This window comes from Caretta caretta, chromosome 5 (assembly GCF_965140235.1).
Source record: "Caretta caretta isolate rCarCar2 chromosome 5, rCarCar1.hap1, whole genome shotgun sequence".
Taxonomy (NCBI): domain Eukaryota; kingdom Metazoa; phylum Chordata; order Testudines; family Cheloniidae; genus Caretta; species Caretta caretta.
This window is the reverse complement of record NC_134210.1, coordinates 25095888-25108064: the sequence shown is the minus strand read 5'-3', so window position 1 is coordinate 25108064 and position 12177 is coordinate 25095888. Positions and strand designations below refer to the sequence as shown.

The 12177-nt window shown below is 42.0% G+C and overlaps 1 protein-coding gene across 9 annotated transcripts in view; it reads right to left on the bottom strand.

Moving 5' to 3' along the window:
* Window positions 1–2160: 2160 nt before the first annotated feature.
* Window positions 2161–12177, bottom strand: part of RAI14 (retinoic acid induced 14) — a 135095-nt gene continuing 125078 nt past the window's right edge. For all 9 annotated transcript variants that reach the window (XM_048850651.2, XM_048850649.2, XM_075128417.1 and 6 more), the window contains 3 exons: window positions 10800–10949; window positions 4525–4590; window positions 2161–4258 (listed from right to left, as the gene is read on the bottom strand). In XM_048850651.2, the coding sequence (XP_048706608.2) occupies window positions 4181–4258; window positions 4525–4590; window positions 10800–10949 (294 nt within the window). In that variant the 3' untranslated portion in view covers window positions 2161–4180. The remainder of the gene's footprint in view (window positions 4259–4524; window positions 4591–10799; window positions 10950–12177) is intronic.

Sequence of the window (12177 nt, the reverse complement as noted above, 5' to 3'; positions counted from 1 at the left end):
TGTAGGCTCTAAAGTTTTACATGGTTTTATTTTTGAATGCTTTTTTTTTTTGCACATAATTTTACAATTGTAAGTTCAACTTTCATGATAAAGACATTGCATTACAGTACTTGTATTAGGTGAATTGAAAAATACTATTTATTTTGTTTTTACAGTGTAAATATTTGTAATAAAAATAAATATAAAACGAGCACTGTACACTTTGTATTGTGTGTTGTAATTGAAATCAATGTATTCGCAAATGTAGAAAACATCCAAAAATATTTAAATAAATGGTATTCTATTATTGTTTAACAGTGCGATTAATTGTGCAATTAGTCTTTTTAATCGCTTGAAAACCCTACTTTGAATCCATCTCTGCTGCAAATTATTACTATGTAATACAGGGCTAAAGGGATTATTAAACTGATCATAAATGAAGAGTCAATTTATCCCTGCGAAGGTCTCAAAGTCCTGCGCTGGGATGAGCAAATAGCATGGTAAAAATGTGGTTCTACTGCCTCAATCTGGAGGGAGAACAAATAGTTTTACTCAATTAACAAAAAAGGTGCTTTTCACACTTCCCACTTTACAAACTCACCCTGGGATCTGAAAGTTAAACAGGGTTCTTCCTGGTTGGCTTGTGCACCCCTTCCAACAGTAAGAAATCTGCAGTACAAATGCCACCCTTAGCTGCACTTGTGTAACTCCCCACCCCAATGTGGGATTGCTGAAGCGTAATGGAAGGCAAAATTATTAATTCTGCTGATGCGTTAGCAAGAATAGAATCCAGGTACCTCATCCGTTCCTGTTACACCACAGGGTTAACGGGAGTAAAAACTTGTTTTCATCCACGGAAGTGAACAGATATAGATTTTTAATCTGTTGAGTAAACTGGTGCCATTTTTAGTCATTGTGGAGCAGAACTTCACTTTAAGGTACCACTGGTTGAGCAACTGAGGTAGTCTAAAACTCACAAATACTAATGTAGATTGTCTTCTTCTGTATCGAGTATTTATTTTGCAATCAGTCCCAGTATAATCATTTGCTTAGACATAAAGATTAATTGCTACACATTTATAAGATTACAGCAGCATCATGTTACTTATTTCCAAAGGGAATATGAATGACTCAAGCAGACTACAAAAATGCAAGGAACTGAAGGAAGAAGGACAAATGATTTAGTTTTATTTCTTGTGAATACCACACAGCAAATAAGCTTGGACTCACAAGTATGATGAGCGAGCTGTAATCAAAGAGAAATATGTCACAACATGTAATTAGCCAACTCTCGTTTTGGATGAAATCCAATTCTGGAGTACTTTATAGGATTTCTCAAAGGTTTCCCTATTTTCAAAGTGCACTAGTAGTCCCTGGGAGGCCAACCTGCAGCTTGTTGGCCAAATGCAACCTGTGTAGGTGACATTTCTACATATTCACTCTTCAGGGTAGAGCCACACTTTAGAACTAGTCTTCTTCAGTTACATCTTCAATGTTACCAGTGATTCAAGAGTGGGTCTTGAAAGCGAAATTCACTGAGGGAGTGGCCTTTGTTGAAGAGGACAGATGTAGTTGGGGACAGATCACCAGGCTCTGTGTGTGCGCGCACGCATACTGCGATGAGTGGGCAATGGGAGTGCTTTAGTGTTGAGGAATCTGGGATGCTATTAGTTTGTTACATTGGGTTACAGTAGTTATACTGATTGCATACGGTCAGCACTGGATGGCTGCATTCTGATATGTTAAAATAAATGTGTCTTGACTAATTGGCTTACATTCTTTTCTTCAATTCATTTTTCTAGGAGGATGTCCATTTGAGAAACAGCTTTAACCTTATTAATCAGCTAGCAGAAGCTTAATTACTTACATATTTGTAGGGGCGGCTCTACCAATTTGGCCGCCCCAAGCAGTCGCTGCCGAATTGCTGCCGCCGAAAGCTGCTGCAGCAGGAAAAGCAGCAGACCTGCCACCGAATTGCCGCCGTGGGACACGGGCTGCCGCCCCATTCTAAATGCCACCCCAAGTACCTGCTTGGAAAGCTGGTGCCTGGAGCTGGCCCTGCACATTTAACAGCTACACAACCATAATATTATATTGTTTAATATAACTGAAATATGTACTATAGCATTATCTCCCCTAGTACAAACAACCTCTAGCTGAATGCACAAAAAAGAGCAAAGATGAAAAAATGGAAATAGTTTATTTGCTGCATAAGGAAACATTTTGTAAATTACATACAAGAACAAATGCTATGCTATAGTGTATACTTTTCAATATTTCACAAAGATAATTGTAATAAATATGCATAACAAAACAAGGTAGAAGACTAAATCTGAACAGCAAACTACAAAATGGTTCATCAAGTTTTAAACTTTACTTAAAAATTTCAAGCATGCAATTGCTGCAATACAGAAAAGTCGTCCTTTCACATTTCTTTGGAGTATTTTCCAAATTGTCTAACGAAAATACTGTCCAAAATTAACAATCATTAGTTAAACAACCTAAGAAAAGTAACAGAAAGGTCTAAATAATGCAAAGTTTTTAATCCTTTTGAGCTTTGTCCTTGTTAGGAATTATCTGATGTAAGTGCACTGTGTGTCCAAGTAAGCCTGAGGCACTATAGATTCTGTCAAATTAGGAGTCTATAAAGTTCATAGATTATGTAGCTCTGGAAATATCTCCATCAACAGGAATAAAACCAATGCCATAACTGAAACTGCAAGCTAGAATGGTTTTAACCCTTAAATGCACTGTGTTCTTAGAAATATTCTTCCTTAGTTCTCTACTATTCGCTGTCATTTTACCACATGAAGCACTTCCAATTCTACTTTTAATTCTTAAAGACAGACAAAGGCTTCAGTGATGCCCTCTCCTGCCCAAGACACTTGTAGAAATTATTGTTAGATGACAGCACAAATGTCTCATGTTCTCCTGCATTTGATGAAAGAGCAGGATGAATGGTCATTTACACTTCAATGCTCTTGGATATGCTGACAGATCTATGACTTTACACAGTTTTTCCGAGCTGAGAATACTTAACTATGCTTTAGTCTAGTCTAGCTGAATACTTTGGGTAAAAAGAGAGCCTTAAACATGGTTACCTAAAATATTTGTTAATATAGTTTAATGCAAACATCATGTAGCAAAATGGTTTAGTTACAAAAAAATTTCATTGGAGGGCCAATAAAAATATATTGAAGAGCAGATCTTTACAAAAGTGAGGTGAAGAATTGTGAGGCATTGAGTCTCACTGTAAACATCCTGCATTCACTAGAATCCCTTGTTTCCCTTGAAGTATGTGTGTTATTTTTTCCTGAGCTCCATGGCCAACAGCAGTGTGAATATTTGCATAGAGAGTCTGACCTACTGAAAAGGGTTATTTTGTACAGAACTTTTGAGGTTCATCTGATTTATGGTTTTACATTCTAAATTAGTTTTGTTTATGTTATAAACTATTGTGTCCAATATTGAGACAATGCAATTAAATATAAAGATGTACGGCATGGATTTTATATACTCAGTGTACAGCGGACATGGTAACTCATAATCCATGTTAATCTTGTTAAACATAAAACAAATTACAGGTAAGTTTAGTTGCTTGATGTTCTGGCTTACTAAGCAAAATTTCACACAAATATCTGCTTTTGTTCATTACTACATGGGTGAATGAACACTGCCCAACCCCAGGTCACATCTGGGAAGATGCAAGGATGCAAGGGCAAAAACACTGAGCAGACTAGAACACCCCACCTCCTTTTCAATATCCAGGACCAGGACTCAGAATGGAGAACTTCACCTTTACCCAGGAGGTGTGACTATTTGTGTCAAGATGGAGTGTTGCATGCTGGGACCTGTAGCCCACCCTGAAAGCATCTCCATATTGAAGAAGGAAGCTATGAAGCACAACACAACACTGCGGACCACACTTTACATCTGGGGTGGCCAAAGTAACAACAGCTCTGAAAAATACTTGCATTTTGGATATGAAAACAGTACTCTGAAAACTCTGTGGGAAGGAAGATGATGTGCAGATGTGTTAGGTCATAGTACATAGAATGAACAGGAAGATTGGCAGAGACAAATCCAGTTCACTAAAAAAAAAAAAAAAAAAGCAGCAGGTTGCCAATTTTAAATCTGGTGTTAAGGTGAGCCTAGCTAAACACCACGGCAGCATGACAGGAATCAATACAAACAGTTTGTTTCACTTTTTTTGTGATTGGCTTTTGCACATTGTTAAAATCTGTTTAAGCACTTTCTGGACATCTTCATCCATTTGACCCTAGACAGAAAGAGGAAAAAGTACGTTTAATTCTAGCACCTTTTTACTCTTTCATAAATTTTAAATGAGTAGTTTTAAAAGTATATTAACCCCCCAACTCCCAATCTTTTTTAAGAGGATGTTGCTTTAAATTTCTGTTAAATAGTCAGACTTTTTGTCTAGGGTAACCAAAAAATAAGAAGCTATTTTCATTATAGATTTGCAGAAGGGACCTCTTACATTAAAACACAACATATCTCACGTAACTGAGAAATATGCCATCATACCTGCACAGCATAGAGAAGATGCATCCTGTACACTGATACAATCTCCTGGTGCTGTTTCTTTGTCTCCTGAAAATATTAAGATGCCAAGTCAAGGAATGTGCATGCAAATTCACTTAAAAAAAACACCACATTTTGTTTTAGAGCACATGGATCTCGACAGCTATGATAAAATGGTATCTTTACTTATATAAGAAAACTATAGTGCTCATCTGCATGCATGCATTACACCAAGCAGTATGTTACAATTGGGCCAGCCAAAATAGGTCCCTTTGAAGTGTATGGCCCACTAAGAGGCTATAGCTTTATCTTCACCAGGAAAGTATATAGTACAGCTGTTATTGGTGCTCAAAATGGTTTAGCTGCAGACAGACAGGATCAAACCACAGTGAGCCACAGTCTCTGAAACTGTAGCTGGTTTTTCTGCAAGGAAGCTAAACCACTTGCAGTTAAACAGTTTTCAGCAACAGTTCAACTGCACCCACTGCCACACCCCTTTGTCAGCAATGAGTAGATTTCTTAGTGCAGATGAGGTTCATAAGGGTCCTGTCCTATGGAGCTCTGGCAAATTACTACATATTCAGCCAAAGACAAGCCCCTCTTCTGTGGTCACAGAATGCTGTGGCCCAAGAACCATCTCCCAAGTAAACCTGAAGTTCTGTTTTAGAAACTAGGTTGAGAGAAGTGGGCCATACAACCGTAACATTATACCACCCCTTTCCTAAACTTATCAGTGGGGTGAGAGAGAGGAGACACCAACCCCACAATAGCCAGTAGCCTGGGGTCAGGGCAAGTCCATGCTCTGCCCCAATCAGACCAGGGACTTCCACATCCCAGGCAAGCTTCCTGACCACCAGGCTATTGGCTATTCTTGGGTAGGAGGGTGTGTTGGCCTCTCACTCATTCACGCTCATTAAAACACCACTTTTAAAGGTCTCGGGTTCATCCCAATGTGGAACTTGTAATCTCAAAACTTTTCACAGAAAGGGAAAACCATTTCTGGCCCAGCTCTCGTGGTTAGGCAGTGGAGGAAAGGAAGCAGCTGGAGATGAGAGACTCCTACAGAACTCTGGCAGCAGGCTACGAGATGGCCATAAGCCTTCATTTTTAAGTAGGGCTATGTCTACACTTAAACTGCTACACCACCACTGTAGTGCTTCAGCGTAGATGCTAAGTACAGCGGTGGGAGGGGTTCTCCCATTGCTGTAGTTAATCCACCTCCCCAAGAGGCAGTATTTAGGTCAATGGAAGAAAAGGCAACTCAGCTTGTGCAGTAACTGTGGTTCTTCGAGATGTGTCTCTATGGGTGCTCCACTTCAGGTGTGCATGAGCCTTTTGAGCCCTTGATGGGAGATTTTCTGTTAGCAGTGTCCATTTGGCCTGCGGATGTGCTCTATGCTACCTCGTATTGTGCTCCCAGGTCACACAGAGCTGGGCAGGCAAACCACCCGCAGTTCCTTCTCAATGCGAATGTCCAACAAGAACAGTCTGAAGCAGAGGGGAAAGAGGGTAGGTAGCGGAGCACCCTATGGGTACTCCACTTCAGATGACACCCGAGAAGTATCCTCATAGGGAGAGGGGACCTTTGGAATCAAGTTTAAGACTGAAGACAGTACAGCAAAATCAAGTGCCGCATCAGACCTGACAGTGCAGACCAAGGCATAGCGTTTAGAAAAGGTATGCACTGAAGCCCATGTAGCAGCTCTGCAGCTCTCTGACACTGGAAATGTTTTTGAATAATGCTGTGGAAGTTATTTGTAATCTGGTAGTGTGCGCTAAAATCCTCTGAAGAGGCAAAGCACCAGCTGCATCATAGCAAGCAATAATACACGCAGAGATCCATCTCACCAGTGTCTGTGAAGAGATTGTGGACCCCTTAAATCTTTCTGTGATGGATACAAAGAGTTTAGGTGATTTCCAAAATTGCTTGGTCCTATCCAGATAAAAGGCCAATGCCTATCATATATCTAACGTACGAAGTGAAGTCTCCCGCTGAGGTTTATTTGGTTTAGGAAATAATACCAGTAGATTAATAGCCTGTCTAAGATAGCAATCCAACCCTCAAAACTGCTGTACCGGGTACCTCCTGAATGGAGGGTGGGAAGCTCTTTTCCTCTGGAATCTTTTTCTAGCAGGCTCGGTGGTTCTGTGAAAACCAAAGAACTGAGCCAGGCATGATCTATGAGGCAGTTTGAGACCCGTAGGGTGTATATACCTGAAGATCTGAGCAGGGACCCTGGAGTCCTTCAGTGTAAGCAGGGACTCAACCATAGTTGATGGTCAGAAGCTCTTCTCGGGAAACAGGCGGTCCTCAATTGTATTCTGGACTCTCTCAGGAATCATGACAACTGGAGCCAGGACACCCTGCCCATGACAACTGCTGTGGATATGGATCTAGCAGCAGTATCTGCAGCATCCAAGGATGCTTGGATAGAGGTTCTGACTAATAAATGACCCTCCTTAATAGTGGCATGGAAGTGTTCTCTATGCTCCTGTGGAAGATGTTCAATAAAGAATGCAAATTTCTTGTACTTTGTGTAGTCCTGTTTGGTCATGATCATCTGATAGTTTGCAATCTGAAATTGGAGGATTGCAGGCCCAACCTTTTCTGGTTCTTCTCTAAGGAACAGCCCTGTCTGTCTATCCTGTTCATTTATAGCATCTACCACCAAGGAATTAGGAGGGCGGGAAAATAAAAATTTTGAGTGCCTGGGAGGAACTTAATATTTCTCATCTGCCCATTTACAAGCTGGCAGGAGTTTGCGAGACAGTCATTGCTGGATCCAGAAATGCTTCGTTCATGGATACTGCAACCCAGGTGGGCATCACTTACTGCAAAATGTCCAGGAGCTTATGAAGTGAGAATCTTTAACCACCTCAAGAGATATCTGGAGTGTACCCACCACCCACTTCACAAGGTCCTGGAATTGACAAAATCCATCAGTCATTGAAGGTGGTAGAGGCGTGACTGACTCGTCCAGAGATGGAGATGAAATACGGGCTTGGGAGGTAACCTCTTTGTACTCAGTAGCCTCCTGTTCCTCAAAGATTGCCTTGTGTTTCGGATTTGGTACAGGAGACCATATGACTCTAGTTTCCTGATGCAGTGTAGCCAGAGTTCTGGCAAATTGCTGCTGATACACCGCCCAGAGATCTCAGGATGGTTCCTAGGAAGGCCCTTATGGGAGTCGGGATGGTATGCAAGACTGATACCGCCATCTCAGACCTGGGCAAGGAGGTCTTTGTCAAAGTATGGGTTCCTGTAATGATGCGGAGGGGAACCTCACAGGGATAAGCAGGAGACTGACTGAAAGTTATCTCCATCCTCCTCAGTGTCCTTCAACGGAGGGGGCCCCAGTGAAAAGAATGGAGAATCCTGTGGTACCAGGAAACACTGGTAATCCAGAGACTGGGGTCTTGGTACTGAGAATAGTTCAGAAACCATAAGCAGTGGGTCCCTAACACTCAACAAGTCCCTGGAGTAACAGATTCCTTTGGTATTGAGGAGGTCGGTACTGATGCAGCAGTTGATCTGGTGCACATAGGTGCCAGGGCCAATGATGTGCGCTTCAATTTTGTCAGTACTGACTGAGCTGAGTGGGAAGGCACCATTGTTGAATATGAAGTAGTCTGTGCTGATCTGGAAGCAGATGATACCAGATACTCCAGGATCTCCTTGCTCCATCAGTACCACAGGAAGTGTCTTTCACCTGAATGGTAGACAGTCGAAACTTCAAGGCCTTTTACACCACAGATCTAGCAGGAAATCAGGACTTCTTGGGAGCTGGCTCCTTGTGGCGGGAGACCGAGCTCCTCCTCTTTGGAGTCTTCCCTGAGTCCTTTGAGATCTTCCCTTTCTCAGGCAAGAACTTGGCCAAAGTTGAAAGGGCACTGCCTCTGTCATGAGACAGATGTATGGGGGAAAGTGAATCATAGACTATCAGGGTTGGAAGGGACCTCAGGAGGTCATCTAGTCCAACCCCCTGCTCAAAGCAGGACCAATCCCCAATTAAATCATCCCAGCCAGGGCTTTGTCAAGCCTGACCTTAAAAACTTCTAAGGAAAGAGATTCTACCACCTCCCTAGGTAACACATTCCAGTGTTTCACCACCCTCCTAGTGAAAAAGTTTTTCCTAATATCCAACCTAAACCTCCCCAACCTAAAGTGGGTGGGTCTCCTGACCTGACTCAGAAGCCAGTCGAAGGGAGTGCTCCACTATCATCATCATGTTCAGCTTGGTCTCCTGATTCTTCCGAGCTCTAGATTTTAGAGCCAGGCAAAAATTGTACTTTGGGAGAGAAGGGACTCTCCCAAGCAACAGAAACACTTTGTAGCCAACACCGATCAGGATAACTTCTTGACAAAAGAGGCAGCATTTGGAACATGCTCGGCCAGGCCCAATAAGGTCTCCAGAAAAAAATGGGGGAGGAAAATCGAAAACCTCTCAACTAGCTAAGTTTATATTAACAACTAACCTTAACTCGAAACACTCAACTAAACATCAACTCCAAAACACGCTGACGCATGCACGAGGCAGCCACACTAGAGCTCAGTTCTGGTGATACAGAAGGAACTGAGGGTGGTTTGCCTGAGCAGCCGTATATGCCTTCAGAGTGCAGCATTAGGTTGTACACAGCACAGGTGCAGGCTGAATGGACACTGCTAATTGAAAAATATCCAACCACAGGCTTGAGAGGCGCATGTGCACTTGAAGTGGAGCACCCATTGGGACACTACTCACAGAAGAATTCATATGTCAACCAAGCGCTATCTACACCGGGAGTAGGTTGGCTTAACTATGTCACTCAGGAGTGTGGATTTTTCACATCCCTGAGTGATGTAGCTGGGTTGACCTAACGTTTTAGTGTAGACCTGGCCTAAATGTTTTATTGTTTAAATGATTTACTACGTCTATTGCTCCCACTAGTATTCCTGAAAGAGACTAATTCTAGCTCAGCACCACATTAACTCCTGCTGCCTGACTGGGGAGAAGGAACAACAGGCACCAGGAAAGCGGTGTAGCTCAGCAGGTTGGGAACTCAAATACAAGAGCTTTCCTTCCCAGAACTTGGTGCTTAAAGAGATCTGAAAAAAAGATCTGTGTTTGGGGGCAGGGTGGGGCGGGGAGGTGTATTTCATAATCTAGGAGCAGCAGCTTTGGTAAGACAATGCCTGAAGTATGCTCTTCAGCAACCAGGCTCAAGTCTTAACTTTTTTTTTTTTTTTTGGGGGGGGGGGGGCGCCAGGTCTGCGACTCCTGGCAGGCCTCCCAACACACCCACTTTAAGCACTGCCAGAGCAGCTCCGTAACGCACAGCAAGAGCTTTCTGTGGTTTAAAAAATGCTTTTCGGCTCTTTGCAGCTTGGAAGTCTTCATGTTCTGCTGGACTGGGCCCCTTACTTGTAAACGGGAAACCCCATTGAAGGTCCAATTTTAAAACCATTCAAAGCAGTTCACAATTCTGAGAAAAATTATCATCTTCTTAAAAAAAAATATGGGCCTGTTTGGATAGAAACTTGTCACAAGATTTCTTCCGAAAATATCAGGCTTATTTTAGCTTTTAATTATTTTTTAAAAAGATCTTAACTGATGACTAAATCTGCACCTTTCTGAGCAACACAAAACCCCATTGCAAACTGGCTCTGTACTTTATGCCACACAAGTACACCACATTTTATTACAGTTATAACATGTTGGATCAACTGTTAAACATTGCTCTAACAGCCCAGCGTCTCAGAGGTTTGGATATCCATTTAAAGCTGTGGCATTTCTGCTACAGTTTAGTTTAGTTGTGACACAGCAAAATGAACAAATGTATTGAGATGTGATGACATCTGCTTAGGAGGTGCCATAATTATTTTATCAACCCATTTAATGCCAATTAATGCTTAACCTCAACACAGTAGCTTAAGCAACTGCATTCTGTATAATGCAGTATCATTTCAATTATTGGGAACTGCTGCACTATTTCCCGTATCTCCAGAGCAGAAAATGGAGTGAAGTTGACTGATCTAAGTGTGAGATCTCTGGGGATATACTGGAACACAGTAACTCAGTTTTGTATTATTGCCGAAAGAGTGCATTGCTGTGACAATAATGAGGATTCACTACTATCAGTTATAGCATATAATAAAAGGGATCACTTTATTGCATTAAGCATCCATTTCTCGTACTCAGTAGTTGTGCTTCACTTTAACTGGGCACTGTAAGGAAGACTTCACATCCTATTAGCAATCAGAGCAGCTGGAGTTTATCAGTTAAGAAACCGACACTTACAGCCAGTTGATTTTGTAACTGTTTCACTTGTTGCTGTAATGCCTCCAGCTGTTGGCTTTGTCTTTTGGGCGCACTGGTTGAGTAGGAAAGCTGAGAAAGACTGTTCAATGCTTCTTTTAACTTGCAAACTTCCTTGGACATCTCATTGATCTATCAAGGAAAAATAGTACACGTGAAAGGATGCAAGAAATATGGTTTTGCTGTGCTTTATTTAGAGAACATTTGTGCCTTTTTTTCTGAATTCTGAAAAAGCAACCCTACCTTGGTCTGAGGCACAAGGCGGCTACTAGGTAAACAAAAGGTTATAGTGCTCCCACCATGCTGCAACCCTTTGTCTACACAAAGGGATGTAGCTCTTTCTCAGCCAGCTCTGCAGTGCCGCCTCCTTACTCTGCAAGCCAGTAGGCAGTTCTAGCTCCTCACCAGTACTGGGAGGAATGCACGCAGATGTAGGTCCTCCCAGCTGGCTACTCTCTCCATCTGCCTCTCCCAGAAATTGTTTCTCTCCTACTTACCTTTCTACCTCTATTTCCTTCCCCCCAAATCTCTGGCATACTACTCTTCTTTCTGCCTACATCTCACCCACCATTCCAGCTCCCTCCCCACCAAAGCCTCTTGGCTCACTGCCAAATTTCCCTCCACCATCCTGATCATTTTAAGCATTCCGTTTCTGTTAGCAAATTTGCTTTTGTACAGAATTCTCACATTTCCAAATGGAAACTCATTGCTTTAACAACTTACGTGAAGCAATATTTATACCATTGAGGTATTGCGTTTACTGACTCTATGGGCACAGCCTCTGAATACATCTATGTCTGAAGACAGAAATGCAGCTCGCTTGGGCCAAGTATACAGAGCCAGCAAAATGTTATATAGCCAGCTACCACATCTGTGGCCCATTTTCTATTATAAGAACTCTGTGCTCTCAGATATCCCAATTATGGAAAAAGATGAGTAGGTATGGGTGAAATGATCTGGGTAAAATAAGAACTGTAGGATCTTTGGTCACTTGTGCATCTTTATTTAGGTTTGCAAAACTTCTCTCCCTGTGGATCTCTCCCTGTTCTAACTCCCACGTCCATCATTTCAAAACAGGAGTGCAAGCACTTGGGCAACTGGGCCACATATGACTTCACCTGACAGTGACAGATCATGCAGCTCTCCTTGTGGGGATCTCCACAGGGTCAAATATGCATTTAGCCAAACAAGCTTTTATCAGTATTAAAGATGGGATTCTGGGACCTTAGATTACAAGACAGAAAGGTGTATTCAAAAGTTATACTCCGTGACACTTTGTTTAATATGGAGCTGTGAACTGCATGCGTTACTCAAGTTGCTTTATAAGGTCTAAACATCCAGGAAACCCAATCTCTTTAAT